The sequence below is a fragment of the Gopherus flavomarginatus genome, chromosome 12 (assembly GCF_025201925.1).
Source record: "Gopherus flavomarginatus isolate rGopFla2 chromosome 12, rGopFla2.mat.asm, whole genome shotgun sequence".
NCBI lineage: Eukaryota > Metazoa > Chordata > Testudines > Testudinidae > Gopherus > Gopherus flavomarginatus.
In genome coordinates, this window is record NC_066628.1 from 7,071,774 (window position 1) to 7,087,705 (window position 15,932).

General features: G+C 53.3%; 2 protein-coding genes across 10 annotated transcripts in view; one reads left to right on the forward strand and one right to left on the reverse strand.

The window, feature by feature from the left end:
* Nucleotides 1-15,932, forward strand: part of LOC127033268 (zinc finger protein 585B-like) — a 52,523-nt gene that overhangs the window by 9,494 nt on the left and 27,097 nt on the right. For 6 of the 9 annotated variants that reach the window (XM_050921117.1, XM_050921121.1, XM_050921123.1 and 3 more), the window contains exon 3: nt 15,538-15,558. The exons of 1 other annotated variant lie outside the window; for it this stretch is intronic. In XM_050921117.1, the coding sequence (XP_050777074.1) occupies nt 15,538-15,558 (21 nt within the window). Of the gene's footprint in view, nt 1-15,537; nt 15,665-15,932 lie in introns of all 9 variants that reach the window. 2 more of the 9 variants (XM_050921120.1, XM_050921122.1) reach the window with 1 other exon arrangement.
* Nucleotides 1,270-9,399, reverse strand: LOC127033273 (zinc finger MYM-type protein 1-like). Its single transcript, XM_050921167.1, has 2 exons — nt 8,947-9,399; nt 1,270-5,381 (listed from the first exon to the last, which is right to left on the reverse strand). The coding sequence occupies exon 2, from the start codon at nt 5,377-5,379 to the stop codon at nt 2,695-2,697; it is 2,685 nt and encodes an 894-aa protein (XP_050777124.1). The 5' UTR covers nt 5,380-5,381; nt 8,947-9,399; the 3' UTR covers nt 1,270-2,694.

The window sequence follows — 15,932 nt, forward strand, 5'->3', positions numbered from 1 at the left end:
AGATCGCATTTTAAAGATCTGAGAAACCAGAAGGCAAATACAGTAACTCCTCACTTAAAGTCTTCCCAGGTAATGTTGCGTTGTTACGTTGCTGATCAATCAGGGAACATGCTCGTTTAAAGTTGTGCAGTGCTCCCTTCTAATGGTTTGGCAGCCGCCTGCTTTGTCCATTGCTTGCAGGAAGAGCAGCTCATTGCAACTAGCTTGTGGGGGCTTGGAACCAGGGTGGACTAGCAGCCCCTCACACGTGCCATAGCTTGCCGACCCCTGATCTAGATAATATTTAGTCCTGCCATGAGTGCAGGGGACAAACTGCTATCTGTAGTCATTTGCTACATCAGGGAGCAGATTTTTACAATAGCAGTTTCTTAGAAATCAGTTACAGATCAGCAACGGGTACAAGTAGCACATTCCTACAGGGAACAATTTCCTGTACAACACCCGCCAGGTCCCACTGTGTGCAGAGCAGGGGGGGAGACAATCCACACTGCCCCTGTCAGAACCCCCAACCCCCCTGCTCCTTGTCTCTCGACTGCCCCTTCCTGGGACCCCTGCCTCTAACTGCCTCCCAGAACCCCACCTCCTACCTAAGCCTCCCTGCTCCTTGTCCCCTAACTGCCCCCTCCTGAGACCCCCCAACCTGTCCCCTGACTGCCCCAACCCTTATCCACACCCCTGCCCCCAGACAGACCCCCAGGACTCTCACGCCCCATCCAACCACTCCCCACCCCGACAGGACCCCCAGAACTCCCGACCAATTCAACCGTTCCCCTGCTCCCTGACTGCCCCCCGGGACTCCCCTTACCATGCCCATGTTGATCAGACACTAGCTCCACATGGAGGCAAAACACACTGCCGCGCACAGCCCCACCCCTGCAGAGTTCTGACGCAGCGGGGGGAGGAGGGGAGCTGCGGGAGGGGCAGCGGTGGCTGTTCACAGTTCCAGGAGCTGCAGAACCCGAGAGCGGTGATGGGGAAGTCGGGGTGCGCGCCTGCCTGGGCTGCGGCCCGGTGCCCCCCCAAGGGGCTCTTGCAGCAGATGCATGCGGGCGGCGGTCCTCAGTCCTCCCGGGAATGTGAGCCGCCACCGCCGCCCCTCTTGCAGCAGGCTCAGGGCCCTTCACCCCAGCAGCTCATACTCCCGGGAGCCGCAGAACCCGAGCACGGCAAGGGGGGAGCCAGGAGGCGCATGGACCGCCGCCTGCATCCATCCGCTCAGCCTTCTGGCGGCCTGGGGTTCCGTTCACTCAGCCAGCAGCAGGTTGAGCGGGGCCAGCGGCCGGGACCCCGGCTGGCAGCCACATGCCAGGCAAAATCAGCTCGCGTGCCACCCTTGGCACGCGTGCCGTAGCTTGCCGACCCCTGGTCTAGATAATACTTAGTCCTGCCATGAGTGCAGGGGACAAACTGCTATCTGCAGTCATTTGCTACATCAGGGAGCAGGTTTTTACAACAGCAGTTTCTTAGAAACCAGTTACAGATCAGCAGCGGGTACAGGTAGCACATTCCTACAGAGAACAATTTCTTATACAACACCCGCCAGGTCCCACTGTGTGCAGAGCAGGGGGGAGACAATCCACGCTGCGCTGGGGGCTGGACCAGCCACACCTGGGGGAGGGGGAAGAGAGGGGAAGCTGAAAGCAGGCTGAAGAGGGGAAGAGGGTGTAGATAAGGTGGGATTGAGGGGGGATGAGGGATGGGGCAGGGGCAGATCCAGGGGGCAGTTGGTGGCTGAAGGGAGGATGGGGCGATGCAGGGGATTCAGGGAATACTTAGGGGCTAGATGGAAACAGGGCTGCAATAGAGGGAAATTGTGAATGTGTGGGGGTCACTGGGAAGCAAAGAGGGGATGTGGGGAGGGGAGGCTGTGAGAGCAAGAGCAGACTGGCAAGGGGAGGGAGGTAAAGAGGGTGGGGGTCGGGGAGAAGGAGAGAGAGAGATACAAGGGCAGTTCCCCACCCATGGGGCAGGAGAGGGGGAGGGGCTGCCCCACCCAGCAGCTAGAGGGGAATTCTTTTACCGCAAATATTCGGAAGCTTTGGGGCTAGGTGGAGGTTTCCGCCTAAGGGCTCAGAAGCTACAAGGCAGGAGTCCAGACTAGGGATGAAAATAGGATATAAAAAGTAACCGTTTCACTATTAAAATTGTCCTGGTAACATGTTAAGGAATTCACAACATGGGCATCTGCCCAGCATCCCGGCTGCCGGTTGCCGGTTTAGCCCAGCAAAGCAGAGGGGGGGAGGCTAGGATTGCTCTGGGCCAAGTGGAACACTTTTAGGGGAGGGGTGCAGTGCCCCGCCTTATCCCCATCTATGGCCCCACCCCCTTGAGGCTGGGAGCAGGACCATGGCTCTGAGAGGGGAGGAGTCGGGACCAGTGGCGTAGCCAGGTTCTACCATAAGGGGAGCGAACACATAAAAAAAGGCGCCACCCAATGTATCAAATTACTAATTACATACTTTTAAATTCGTTATACATATTTATTTTGTACTTAACATAAAACCACAAGAATGATATTGTTTTACAAGTACGTGTGTTATTTTGCATTTGAAATTTAAAAAGTTTTACAGTATGACATCTATTTATGTTGTATATAAAATCAAAACAATAAAAACGCGTTATTTACTTATTTTCTATTTCAAAGATAAGATCAAAACAATATGATAATCTATGAAACAGCTACAACAGCGTCTTTCATCTAAACTTCATTCTAGCAAAGTTATCTATTACTTTATTATAATCTACTTCGGTAGCCAATTGTCTTTCAATGGAGAGCAAAGCTAACCCAGACAATCTATCTTCAGCCATTGTAGAGCGTAGGTAGGACTTAATAAGTTTGAGTCGGCTGAAGGGTCGTTCCGCAACTGTGCTACTTATTGGCAACGTCAGAAAAATGTGGTACAACCTCGAAAGGTTAGGATAAATGGAACACATATCATTGGCGATCATGAATTTCAGCACACTGTTGATGGTGAGTCTCTCGTCGGCACTTGACTTTACCCTACTGCTAGTGCTCATTATCTCTTTGTACATGTCTTTAAATGAAAGAAACTCTTCCACAATTGTGGTTTGACTGTCGATGACATCTGAGTACATGTCTGCCAAAAATTCTAATTTGTTCACATTATCCGCATTGTCAAAATGCTTTGGATCTAAACCACTAAATTTGGCAGCCACGTTTTTAAAATGCTCGAATCTTTTACTCGTACTATTTATAACAGACTCTAAGGACACTAAGTAGGATTCAACTATGAATTTCTCCCGGGCATCAAATATTTCTTCTTCACCCTCTGCAATTTCCTCATGGAATCTTCTTCTCTTACGTATTCTGTGCTGCTTATAGTCTGTAGTAATATCACATTTTCGAGCCAACTCGGTTGCTTCATTCTCAATTTGTTTGAATTCAGATTCAAATTCACTTCGAATGTTTTTCATATCATTTTCAAAAATCTGAATCAAATGAGAAGCTGTTACCAGATCTAGACTACTTTTCTGTAAATAGGTGGATAAACGGAAAGCCTTCTCCAGCACTTTACTCCAGAATATAAGAAGAACTAAGAATTCGTAAGTATCAAGTGTTGCCAGAATACTCTTTGCCTCACTGAGCTGTTTAGGAGTACAGGTTTTTATCTCACCATCCACAATTGTTTGCAGGGCAATTACTAGTGCTGGTAAATTTTTCAAGACTGCCTCTACTGCAGACTTTCTAGATGCCCATCTGGTATCACAAAGTTTCTTTAGAGTTAATGCAAAAGATTCAATAAGATTGCATTGTTCTTCCTTTAGTATTGAAAGATGAGGTAAACTGCCAGAAAAAAAAGTATACAGACGTTCTAGAGTTCCAAAAAACAACCGAGTTTGAATATTGGAGCTTAATACATCAATCAGAATTAAATTAAAATTATGTGCACAACAGTGCATAAAGAGTGCATTTGGAGCAATTTCCCGTATCCTACTTTGGAGACTTGATATTTCACCCGACATGGTGCTTGCTCCATCGTAAGACTGACCGTAACACATAGTTATTGACAGCCCCAAGTTTTTGATTGCTGAAAGAAGAACGTTGAAAAAATCTTCAGCACTTGCTCCAGGTAATTCGCTGAACTGTATAAATCGTTCCACTGCATCACCGTTTACTGTTACATATCGTAAGGATAAAGAAAATTGATCGGTTCTGCTGATATCAATAGTAGAGTCAACAATTAGGGCAAAGTACTTAGCTACTTTGATTTCAGCTACTATCTTTGAGAGAAGCTCGGCTGATAAGGACTGTATCAGATCATTTTGTACGTCAGGACTGAGATATGTTGCATTTCGATCACTCTGTAATAAATGTTGTTCCAGTAATGTATCATTTTTAGCCAACAGCTTAATAAGTTCCAAAAAATTGCCTTCATTTGTACTTGGGGAACCTAAACCTCGATACTCGCCATGACCACGGAATGCCAATCCCTGAATTCCCAAAAAGAGAACTGCATCTATAATACGTCGTAAAATCATCCTATTTTTTTCTCTCTCTTTTCTTTCCGCCGTTAAACCAGCCGAGACTGTTCTATCGTTGAACAAACGGAATTTGGTAAGGAAAAGTTCTTTCTCTGCTTTTTTGTGACTTTCACTTTTTTCATGTTTTTCAATTTTGTGTGTACCTGTAGCAAAATTCTTGCAACCAGTTTTTGGATCACTCCAAGTATTTGGCCGATTTGCAAAAAGCCAACAAGCAAAACAAATCATAATGTTTGCTCTTGGTGAGTAAACCAGCCAGTGCCGGTCAATTGTACAAGCACTTTTTAGTTGTTTTTGTTTGTACCAAGTTGCACTGAAATGACGTCCAGCTTCATCTTTTGGAAAATTGTCAAAATTATCTTTAAGTCCTGGCTGACAAGGGCCTAACTCAAGCAGAGCACGTACTAGATCAGGTGTTACGGGTGTGTCACAAAACAAGTGTGGATCTGTTGGGTATTCCCTATGTGTGTCAACGATAGCATGGAGTCTTACTGTGTCATTCTGGTCCTCTGCATAATAGCCTGCTGAAGTAATCAGGTTTTCTGAGGACTCCACTTCCACTACCTGTTCAGCCGCAGCAGCCCGGATGCTGTAATCAGCTCCTAGGTTGAAGGTAGGTACTAACAAGTCTTCAGAGGGTTTTATCTCTGGTGAAGCCGCAACGGCCAGGCCACCATCTCCAGCTCTTTGGCTGAAGGTAGGGAGCAAGTCTTCAAAATGTTCCACCTCTGGTGCAAAAGTAGTTGTGGGCATGTCGAATGAAAAGTAGGTCTCCAACCTCACATATTTTGACGATTCTTTTACTCGATTTGCATCTTCCTTCATCTTCTTTCTATCCCACCTGGATAGTTGCTTCTTCTTAGTGCGCTTCTCCATCCCTTATCAGAAACAAATAAAATAAATATGAACAATATACAATTTTTAAATAAATCTCATTTTAAAAACAAACTCTCCACACGGCAGCCAGGTCAATTTCACAGCTCTATGAATTTGACGCCCGTCAAATTTGGTCAGCAAAGTGTTAAATGATTTGTTGAAAAGGCACCACTTTATTCAAAACTAGAGGAGAAGCGAAAACAATCCCCACACTAAGAAGTAATCAAACAGACTGAACTATTTGAAATCATCCAAAGGGTTCAGCATTTGTTTACACTGCAGGAAACAATTCTTATGAGTACGCACGCTTGTGTGGGTGCCTGGGTGAGTGAGTGCACATGTCAACCGATGAAAAAAGCGCCAATAAAAGGGCAAAGACAAAAAGTTAAAAAAAATGTGGGTCTCTTGGCTCTTACAAGTGATTCACGTGTTACAAGACTGACTAACACTGTAGTGGTGTCACAAGGGTACAGACAACGTTTCTACCGCATTTGATTATGTGATGGAAGCTTGTCCAGAAGAAAATGACACCACTCAAAATTATTTTGAGGTACCTTTATCGGAATGCACTCTTCCGACAATGTTCTTTTGTTGGTGCTTTTTTTCCCTTCTGTTATTTTGTCGCTCAGCCACAGGCGCCAACTTTCCTTGGCGCCAGTGGGAGCTTGCGCCCCCACCCGGCCTGACCCCGCCCCTCCCTGCCCCTATTGGACCCCTCTCCAAATACCCACCCTGGCCCCATCTCTTCCCCAGCATGCTGCATTTCCCCGTCTCCCTCCCTAGCTTGCAGCACAAATCAGCTGTTTCGCAGCACAAGCGCTGGTGAGCCAGGGGAAAAGCAGAACATGGCAGCGTCCTCAGGGGAGGAGGCGAAGCGGAGGCAGAGGTGAGCTGGCCTGGGGAGCTGTCGGTGGGTGCTCAGCACCCACCAATTTTTCCCTGGCGATGCTCCAGACTCGGAGCACCCACGGAGTCGGCGCGTAAGGTGTCACTTTTGGAGAATGTGCTCAGTGGGAGCGGCCGCTCCCCCTGCTCCCTTCCCAGCTATGCTACTGGGTCATCCCCCTCCTTCCCCATTAGAACTAAACCCACCAAGTCCCTTCTAAACCTCCCCAGAACAGCATCTCTGAGCCAAACGCTGGAAAAAGAGCAGAATCAAAGGAGTCACTTTAGGGCACTGCCCCACCGTGTATTGTAACCCCTCTAGCTCTCCCCTGTCTCCCTCAGTCGGGCGGTGCTCAGCAGAGTCAGCAACTGGCTTTTCCTCCCTCAGCTCCTCCCCTTCTTCCCAGGAGAGCTGACTGCCCCGGGGTGCAGGGAATGAGGATGGGCAGGGCTGGGAGCTGGGAACCTCCCCCTCACTTCCTGCTCCTGCTGCCCTTCCAGTCTCTCCGCTCTCCCTTTTTATCTTCTTCCCTCGCCCTGGGAGAACGGGCGACTGCCCCATTGCCCTGGGCCTTTGCTCTCATCAGCCAGCTCAGCTACTGACGTTGGTAACGGGGGTTGAACCCAGCTGTGCCACTGAGAGCAGCAGCTCTGGGATTCACTGACACAGGGAGCCCCAGCTGGTCCCTAAAAGGGGCCCTTTGTGCAGAGTCATTTCCCTGCCCAGCTCCAGCCCTTTCCCTAGGGTCAGGAGCTGGAATGGTTAGAGGGGTTCCAGCCACTGGAGAAAGTGCCCCTGGGGCTGGTCTCAGAGGGGTGGGATGAAGCGGGAATGTTCTTAATGTTTTATCTGAATACTGTGTGTGCCTCTGTTTCCCCATGTGTTACTCAAGTATTGAACTGGTGGGATACAGGTGTATGATCATTGCGGAGATCTCTAGAGGGCAGGTGTGACTGCAGAGTGTCTGCCTGTGTATAGAGGAGGGGTGGGAAAACTGCAGCCCATGGGCCTCTACTGTCTAACCCCTGAGCTCGCGGGGGAGGCTTCCCCCGGTCCCTCCCCTGCTTTCCCTCCACAGCCACACTGCCAGACGGGCAGCGCTCTGGGGGGCAGGGCTGCACAGCAGCGAGTCTGGCTCTGGTCGCTGCTCTGAGTGGCGTTAATAAGAGGGCTGGGGCCAGAGCCAGCGAGTTGGGTAAGGGGCAGGAAGTCCCAGGGGGCAGTCAGGGGACAGGAATCGGGGCGGTTGGATGAGGCAGAGGTTCTGGGGTAGTGATCAGAGGATGGGGAATGGGGGGAGTTGATGGGGCGTGGGAATCCCGAGGCGCTCTCAGGGAGTGGGGGTGTGGATGGGGTTCAGGGCAGTTAGGAGACAGGGAGCAGGGGGGGATTGGATAGTAGGTAGGGTTGGGGGGGTTGGGGTAGGGGGGTCTGTGAAGAGGGCGATCAGGGAACAAGGAGCAGGGGGGCTTAGATAGAAGGTGGAGCCTTGGGCGGTTGTTAGTGGTGGTGGGGTCTCTGGAGCGGGTAGTCAGCATACAAGGAGCAGGGGGGTTTGGATGGGTCAGGGATTCTGAGGGGGGCAGTCGGGGTGGGAAGTGGAAAGGGGCAGATAGGCAGCAGGGCCAGGCTGTTTGAGGAGGCACAGTTTTCCCTACCCGGCCCTCCATACAATTTTGAACCCCGATGTGGCCCTCGGGCCAAAAAGTTTGACCACCCCGGCATAGAGAATGGTCAAAATACTGTATCCTGGCAAGCACTGGCCGGAACTGGTCCTCTGCAAGGTGACGCAGAACAAAGAGAGGGGGGAGGCCAGGTGACCTGTTTTCCTGGGGAAGACAAAGCACGGAGGAGGGGCAGCCGGATGTCACTGAGGAGGGGGGGCTGGAAGCGGGTCAGTCTCCTTGTTTGGGACTCAGTGGGGAGAGTCCAGGGCTCGGGACTCTGGATTCCCCCCTAGATCTTTGCTGAGAGCTCCTGGTTTCTCTGCTAACAAGCTGTTCTATGCTGTGTTCCCAGCAACCAATAAACCTGTTTTCCAAGCTGGCTGAGAGTCACAGCTGACTGTGGAGGTGGGGTGAACAGCCCCTGGGGGGAGTGGGTCAGGCTTCTCCTTAGGCTGCCCCCGGGGCTCAGGCTGGGGCCGTGTGCTCTCCCTGGGCTCTGGGGACGGGGAGGCTGGGGCCACGTGCTCAGCAGGTGGGGGGATATTGGGGGTGCTCAGGGGCTGGAGTCCTGCCCCTACAGTGGGGGGGGCCTGCCTCCCCCAGCCCTAGGTTCACCCTCTGCCAGCTGTTCCCTGTTCTTATCCCCGGCTCCTAGCCCCAGGCAGGGGGGGCTGAAATAATCCGTACAGTGGGGGGCACTGAGAGCCATTGAACCAGACTGCAAACCCTGGATAGGATGGAAACCCCTTCAAGCCAGGGGGGGCGGCAGAGCCATCAGCCTAGAGCCAGGGCGTGTGCTGCCCCCCTCCCCCGGCCCTGATTGTGCCCCTGGACCCCGCTCCTTCCCCGGCCCTCCCCCCCTGCATTCAGTTTGGCCCCCGCCCACCTTCTGCCCCCCCCCCCATCTGTCCCCCTCAGATCTCCCTGAGCTGCAGCCTCCATCCGCACCAGCGCGGCCAGGGGCAGCGAAACCAAGCAGCAGATGGGGGAGGGGTGGCGGTGGGTCTCTCTCACCTTCCCTCCGAGCGGGGCCCCCCGGGGCAGGGGCCGGGCCGGGCTGGGGGCTCTGCCCTGGGAGAGGCTCCTGGGGAGCAGCGGGAAGGGCCCTGCTGGAGATTCCCCTCTCCCGGCTGCAGCCAGGGCTCCGGGCTCCCAGCACCAGCCGCCGGGGCTCGGGGATCTCGCCAGGAGCCTGGGAGCCAGAGTCACCGCAGCGGCTGCGAGTCACTTCCTGCTGCCGGGCCGGAGCCCAGCGCTCGCTGCCCCACAGCCGCCTCCCGGCTGCTCCTGGGTCCTAGCGCTGCAGGGGTCGCGCTGCAGCATCTCTGGCTCCGGCTCCTGTTCCACTCCCAGGCTCTCAGGACAGAAGGGAGGGACCGTCTTCCATCTACCGTGGGCAATGGGTGACACATTTTCCTAAAATACTTAATGAACTTTAGGGGAAACCAGTAAACATGCGCAGAGGTAAGCGGGGAAATGGTCCCGCTATTGGGAGGAACTTTTCTGACTTAAATACCACCTGGTTGGAATCGAATAGCAGAAGGATCTGAGTCCTCGCTCCCTTCACCCCGAGCCTGCCTCACCTTGAGGGCTCCCCTTCCACTCTCCTGTGAGGCAAAGTCCTTATAACCCGGACAAGGCTGGGCCAGGCTTCCTGAGGGGCTCGCCCCCCCACCCTGGTTGTGACCACTCAGGACACGGGCTAGAGCATCCCCACTCCGGGTACTTTCTCGCTCTGGATGCTTCCCTGACCATTGTCTATACCCCAGAACAAATGCAATTTACTAAACAGCAGCTAATAAAAGAAATCAGGAGACAATGGGGAACGTGAAAGGAAAACACTTCGCCCCACTCTGCGGGTCTGGGGGAAGCACAAACAGCATCTGTGGGATGCCAGGGCAGTTCACAGTCTGTCCCTCCCCCGTCTCAGGCCTCCTGCCCAGGGTAACAAGGCCCCTCCTGCCAAAGGTGACAAGATTAAGACATCTCCATCAGCATACAGAATGGAGATCAGAGACCAGATCCCCTAGCCTCATCTGCATGAAAGATGGGACAGGAAGACATCTCAGTTTACATACAAAATGGAGAACAGAGAACCACACTGAATTCTGGGACCAGAAAAAACAGGGAAGCACTGCATCATGGGAATCTCTGCTCCAGATGCTAATGAACCTACGCCTGCCCACACCCAGCTCAGCAGTTGTCAGACCAATTCTAGTAATGAATCCTTAATTGATATCCAAATAGTGAAGCAGCCTAGTTGCATTGTGGGCTCCCTGGAAGAAAACACCACCCATAGCCAAGAGTGATCAGCTCCTATTGTCTAGTCTAAAGAAAACCCTTGAGTCATCAGCTTACCTATAAACAAATCTAGTATTCTCCCTTGAACAATTGTATTTTCTCTACAAAAATCCCTACTCACCCTCTAGTCAGGGTTCTGATGCTTAGATCCAAACTAGGCATCAGTTCCACTGGAACTCAATCTTCGCCTGGCTGATCATGCTGGAGACTGCCTGTCTCCAGCCCTCAGGACCCTGAGCTACCACCATCATCTGGGAACCCCGACCAGTTCAAGCCTCATGGAGTGTGTGATACCCCCCCGTCTCTCTCTCTGTTTTCCTTTCTACCTTAGGTATTAACCTTTACTAATATAGGTTATGTTGGTTTAGGCTTCTTGTGTAGTGATCACTATTATTCAGTAAGTAACTTTTACGGTTCAGCTGGTTGCTTCTCTCTCTCTTGCTGAACTTTACCCTTTTGAGTTTTTAGCTTCCCGCATTCACTCTGCAGCAACGCTTCTTTTACCTAAGCTAAAGATCCCTGCAGCGCCTAGAATACTGTGGGGTTTGCTCATCAAGCAGGTTACTGCCAGTACAATTGTGTTGTGAGAGTGGGGATAGGGATGTGCTGAATCTGGGACGCATAAGGGTAACAGCTTGAAAGTGTTGCTTGACCCAGTCCATGGGGCCCTGGGGCGTATAAGGAGAGGCAGCTTGGAAGTGCTGCTTAATCCAGCTCAGTGAGTCCAGGGACATATAAGGGGTCATCTTGGTGGTGCTGATTGACCCGGTCTGCTCAGACTTGCTCTGTTAATGTGTGTGGGGGTGGGGGTGTGCTCATCTGGTTTTGGGGTTGGAGAAACCAAGCCGTAGGGAACCGAGGTCCTGCAGGGTGGCTCTATTGGGAGGGGACTTGCAGAAGGGAGAAGTAACGCTCCGTATGAACACACAAGTGACACAAGCAGCACATTGATAGAATTACAGAATCTCCTTCCCCAGAAGAGTAACCCGAATAAATGAGCCTACCCCAAAGTAATGGGCAAATCTGGTAACAGAAAGGTGGTTAAGCAACAGTGGTTGAAGCATGAAGGGATATAGGAATCTTTAGGCATCTGGCATGTAAATATCTTGCGACTCCAGCTGCAACAGTGTCATAAGATTACCTCTTCTCACTTGCAGCATTACCTCCTGCAAATGGAAACAAACTTGTTTGTCTAAGCCAGGGGTGGCAAACTTTTTGGCTCGAGGGTCACATGGGGGTTGTGAAACTGTATGGAGGTCCAGGTAGGGAAGGCTGTGCCTCCCCAAACAGCCTGGCCCCCACTCCCTCTCCACTTCCTCCCACTTCCCAGCCCCTGACTGCCCCCTTCAGAACATCTGACCCATCCAACCCCCCCTGTTCCTTGTCCCCTGACCGCCCTTACCCCTATCCACACCCCTGCCCCCTGACAGGCCCCCTGGCATTCCCACACCTATCCAGCTGCTCCCTGACCCATATCCATACCCCCGCTCCTAATGGCCCCCCGGACCCCACCCCCTATCCACCCACCCTGCTCCACCTCCCCTGACTGCCCCATCCAACTGCCTCCTGCTCCCTGTCCCCTGACTGACCCCTGGGACCTCCTGCCCCTTATACAACTCCACCCTGGCTCCCCACCCCCTTACTATAGCACTCAGAGTGGCAGGAGCTCATAGCCCCGCCAGAGCCAGCCACATTGCTCAACGCTGCCTGGCAGGAGCAGTGGTCCAGCGCGTTGACAGAGTGGTGTGGTGTGCTGTGGCTGCGGGGGAGGGAGAACAGCAGAGGAGGGGCCAGGGGCTAGTCCCCGCAGCCCGGAGCTCAGGGGCTGAGCAGGAGTGTTCCAAAGGCCAGATGTGGCCCAGGGGCCATAGTTTGTCCACCTCTAGTCTAAGAAATCGGCTGAACAAGAAGTAGCACTGAGTGGACTTCTAGGCTCTAAAACTGTACATTGTTTTATTTTGAATGCAGCTATTTTTTACATAAGTCTACATTTGTAAGTTATGCTTTCCTGATAAAGAGATTGCACTACAATACTTGTATGAGGTGAACTGAAAAATACTGGTTTTTTTGGGGGGAGGGGGAACTTCAGCGGTTTTCTGGACTATAACTGGGGGACAAGAACTGCACCTGTGACACTTCAGGCAGTGGCATAGCCAGGTGGAGGGAACAGAGGGAGCAATAAAAAAAAAAAAGCACCATCCGCTGCGGCGCTTTTACTCACCCGGCGGAGCTCTGGGTCTTCGGCGGCAGGCACTTCACTCGCTCTGGGTGTCTTCAGCGGCAGTGAAGGTCCCGCCGCCAAAGTGCCGCCGAAGACCTGGAGCACCGCCGGGTGAGTAAAATAAAAGTGCCATGGCAGACGGGTCTTTTTTTTTCTCCAATTCTCCCGGGTGAGTACAAAGGCACCAAGAAATGGACAAGGCGCCACTTGTGCTCTGGGAGGGGGGAGTCGGGACACAGATGGGGTAAGGGGCCCATAGCTAGAGATGGAAGCTGATGAAGTCATCCCTGTCATACTGGAATTTCCCCCCCCCCAACCCTTGGGGGTGTCCCAGTCCATAGCCTGCACCCCTTGGAACCCTGGGGGGGGGGGGCAGGGACAGAACTAGGTCAGCAGCCAGAAGTGTTCAAAGATCTGAGTCTTCCCCCCCCCAAACCAGTTACAGAGATTACCAAATTCAGGGGCTTTTATTTGACCTCTGGATTGCACCTTTCCAGGGACACTGGGATGAAACGTCCTGTCACCTAGAGCCTGAGGCATGTGGCCATCACCAGAGTATGTGACTGACCCACAGCATCCCTGCAGCACAGCCAGAGCCAGGTCAGGAGGCCTGGGACGGGGGAGGGACAGACTGTGAACTGCCCTGGCATCCCACAGACGCTGTTTGTGCTTCCCCCAGGCCCACAGAGTGGGGCAAAATGTTTTCCTTTCGCCTTTCCCATTGTTTCCCGATTTCTTTTATAAGCTGCTGTTTAGTAAATTGCATTTGTTCTGGGGTATAGACAATGGTCAGGGAAGTGTCCAGAGCGCAGGAAGTGCTCCGGAGTGGGGATGCTCTAGCCCGTGTCCTGAGTGGTCATAGCTAGGTTGGGGGACGAGCCCCTCAGGAAACCTGGGCCCAGCCTAGTCAGGGATATAAAGACTTTACCACACAGCAGAGTGGAAGGGGAGCCCCCGGGTCAGGCAGGCTCTGGGTGAAGGAAGAGGGAGCGAGGATTCAGATCCTTCTGCTATTCGATTCCACCTGAGAGGTGTTTAAGTCAGGAAAATTCCCGCAACAGCGGGACCATTTCCCCTCTTACCTCTGTGCATGTTTACTGGTTTCGCCTAAAGTTCATTAAGTATTTTAGGAAAATGTGACACCAATTCCCCCCGCTAGATGGAAGACGGTCCCTCCCTTCTGGCCTGAGAGCCTGGGGGTGGAACAGGAGCCGGACCCAGAGAGGAGAAGCGCAGATCGGTGGGTTTCCCGCTAGGACCCAGGAGCAGCTGGGAAGCGGCTCTGGGGGGGAGCGATCGCTGGGGTCAGTCCCGGCAGCAGAAAGTGACTCGCAGCCGCTTGGACGAAGGTAAGAGAGACCCCCCGATTCGCTGCCCTGGGCCCGGGAAAGCTGCCGCCAGCTCCCTGCGGGGGGCGGGGGGGTTTCGGGAGCACGTTATCACCCATTCCCCCACCCCCCATTTGCTGCTTTGTTTCCCCGCCCCTGGCCGCTCTGGTGCGGTCGGAGGCTGCAGCTCGGGGGGATCTGAGGGGGGTAGCAGGGGGCCAAACTGAATGCAGGGTGGGGGCCCAGCTGGGGGCCGGGGAAGGATTGGGGCTCAGGAGTACAATCAGGGCGGGGTGGGGGGGGGGCAGCACAGGCACTGGCTCTAGGCTGGTGGGGCCCTGCCGCTCTCCGCCCCCCCCCACCCCCCAGGCTTGAAGGGGTTTCCTTCCTGTCCAGGGTTTACAGTCTGGTTCAATGACTCTCAGCGGCCCCTCCCGTATGGATTGTTTCAGCACCCTTGCCTGGAACTAGGAGCCCGGGATAAGAACAAGGTACAGCTGGAGGGGGATGAACCTAGGGCTGGGGGAGGCTAGCCCCTCCCCCCCACTGTAGGGGCAGGACTCCAGCCCCTGAGCACCCCCAATATCCCCCCCACCTGCTGAGCACGTGGCCGCAGTCTCCCCATCCCCGGAGCCCAGGGAGGGCACACGGCCCCAGCCTGAGCCCTGGGGGCAGCCTAAGGAGAAGCCTGACACGCTCCTCATAGGGGCCCTGCACCCCACCTCCGCAGTCAGCTGTGACTCTCTGCTGGCTTGGAAAACAGAAGGTTTATTGGTTGCTGGGAACACAGCATAGAACAGAGCTTGTTAGCACAGAAATCAGGAGCTCTCAGCAAAGTCCATCTGGGGAAAATACCCTCTAACCATATCAGCCCCTGAGCCTGCAGGTGATGGAGAGACCTGGGGAAAGGGCTGGAGCTGGGCCGGGAAATGACTCTGCACAAAGGGCCCCTTTGAGGGACCTGCTGGTGTCTCAGGGGTTCAGTGCTGGGAGGAGGTGCTGAGTCCGTGTTGTGATAAAGTAACTGAGGGTTTTCCCAGGGTGGCAGAGTCCAGAGTATCTGTCTGCAGGGAGAGGGGGTGTGACATGGACTCAAGTCCCTTCTGTAACCTCCCACATAGCCCCTCTCGCCCCAACAGGCTGAGGAATCACGTCCGTGTTTCGCTCCAGATCCGCTCATTTCGCTCCAGATCCACTCCAGATCACCCGTCTTGCAGGGGACAGGGAAGGGAAATGGCTGAGATGGAGACAGCTCAGATCTGGGATTTGTAGGGAGCTGTGGGGGGATGGGGAGGATTTGTTGTAGAGGGGGAGGGGCAGAAAACACACAGTGTGAGGCAGGGAGGGGACGGGGTGCGATAAACCTGCTGGAACATGATCAACCTGGGCCTGATTTTATGAACAAGCTCATTGGAGGGGGGTGAGGGTGAACTTTCTGACCCAGGAAACACCCCACTGGCCAGAGGCTGCTGTGAAATACGAAGGGAAGCTGTCGAGTTTCCAGTCCCGTATCAGCCTGTGTCTGGCAGGCATGTGGGAAATGAGAAGACCCTGCCCTGCTCCGTGTGCTGGGGGGACAAGGAGCTCTCACCTTCTCCCACCCCCTGAAGCCTCCTGGCTGCTGTGAGCAGGTTGCGGGGGGAATTTTGCTTCTCCGGCCATCCCAGAGCTTCAATGTTTTGTTTAATTTTCCCTGTGACTGGTGGGATTCTGGTGGGGGCAACAGGTAGTTAGTGCAGGACTCTGTTGTTTCAGATGCCGGTGACCTTCGAGGAGGTGGCTGTGTATTTCACCCAGGGGCAGGGGGCTCTGCTGGACCCCGCCCAGAGAGCCCTCTACAGGGACGTCATGCAGGAGAACTACGAGACGGTGACCTTGCTGGGTAAGGGATTCCCATCCCCTCGGTTATTAGAAGCATGGTGCCAGCGTGTCTGACACTAGTCAGGTTCTTCCCTGGTCAGTTAGATTGGAGGGGACTGGGCTCCATAATGCACAGCTGCCGTGTGAGAGAGACTTTCATCTCTGTATACTCTCCAGTAAGACCATGGTGTCAAGCCCTAAGGGATATACAAAATCATCCCCACCTGACCCCCTAGCTTGCAAGGTGGAGAAGTCGTGTATTGTCCTGTCAGTGTTGTTTCTCATTCACA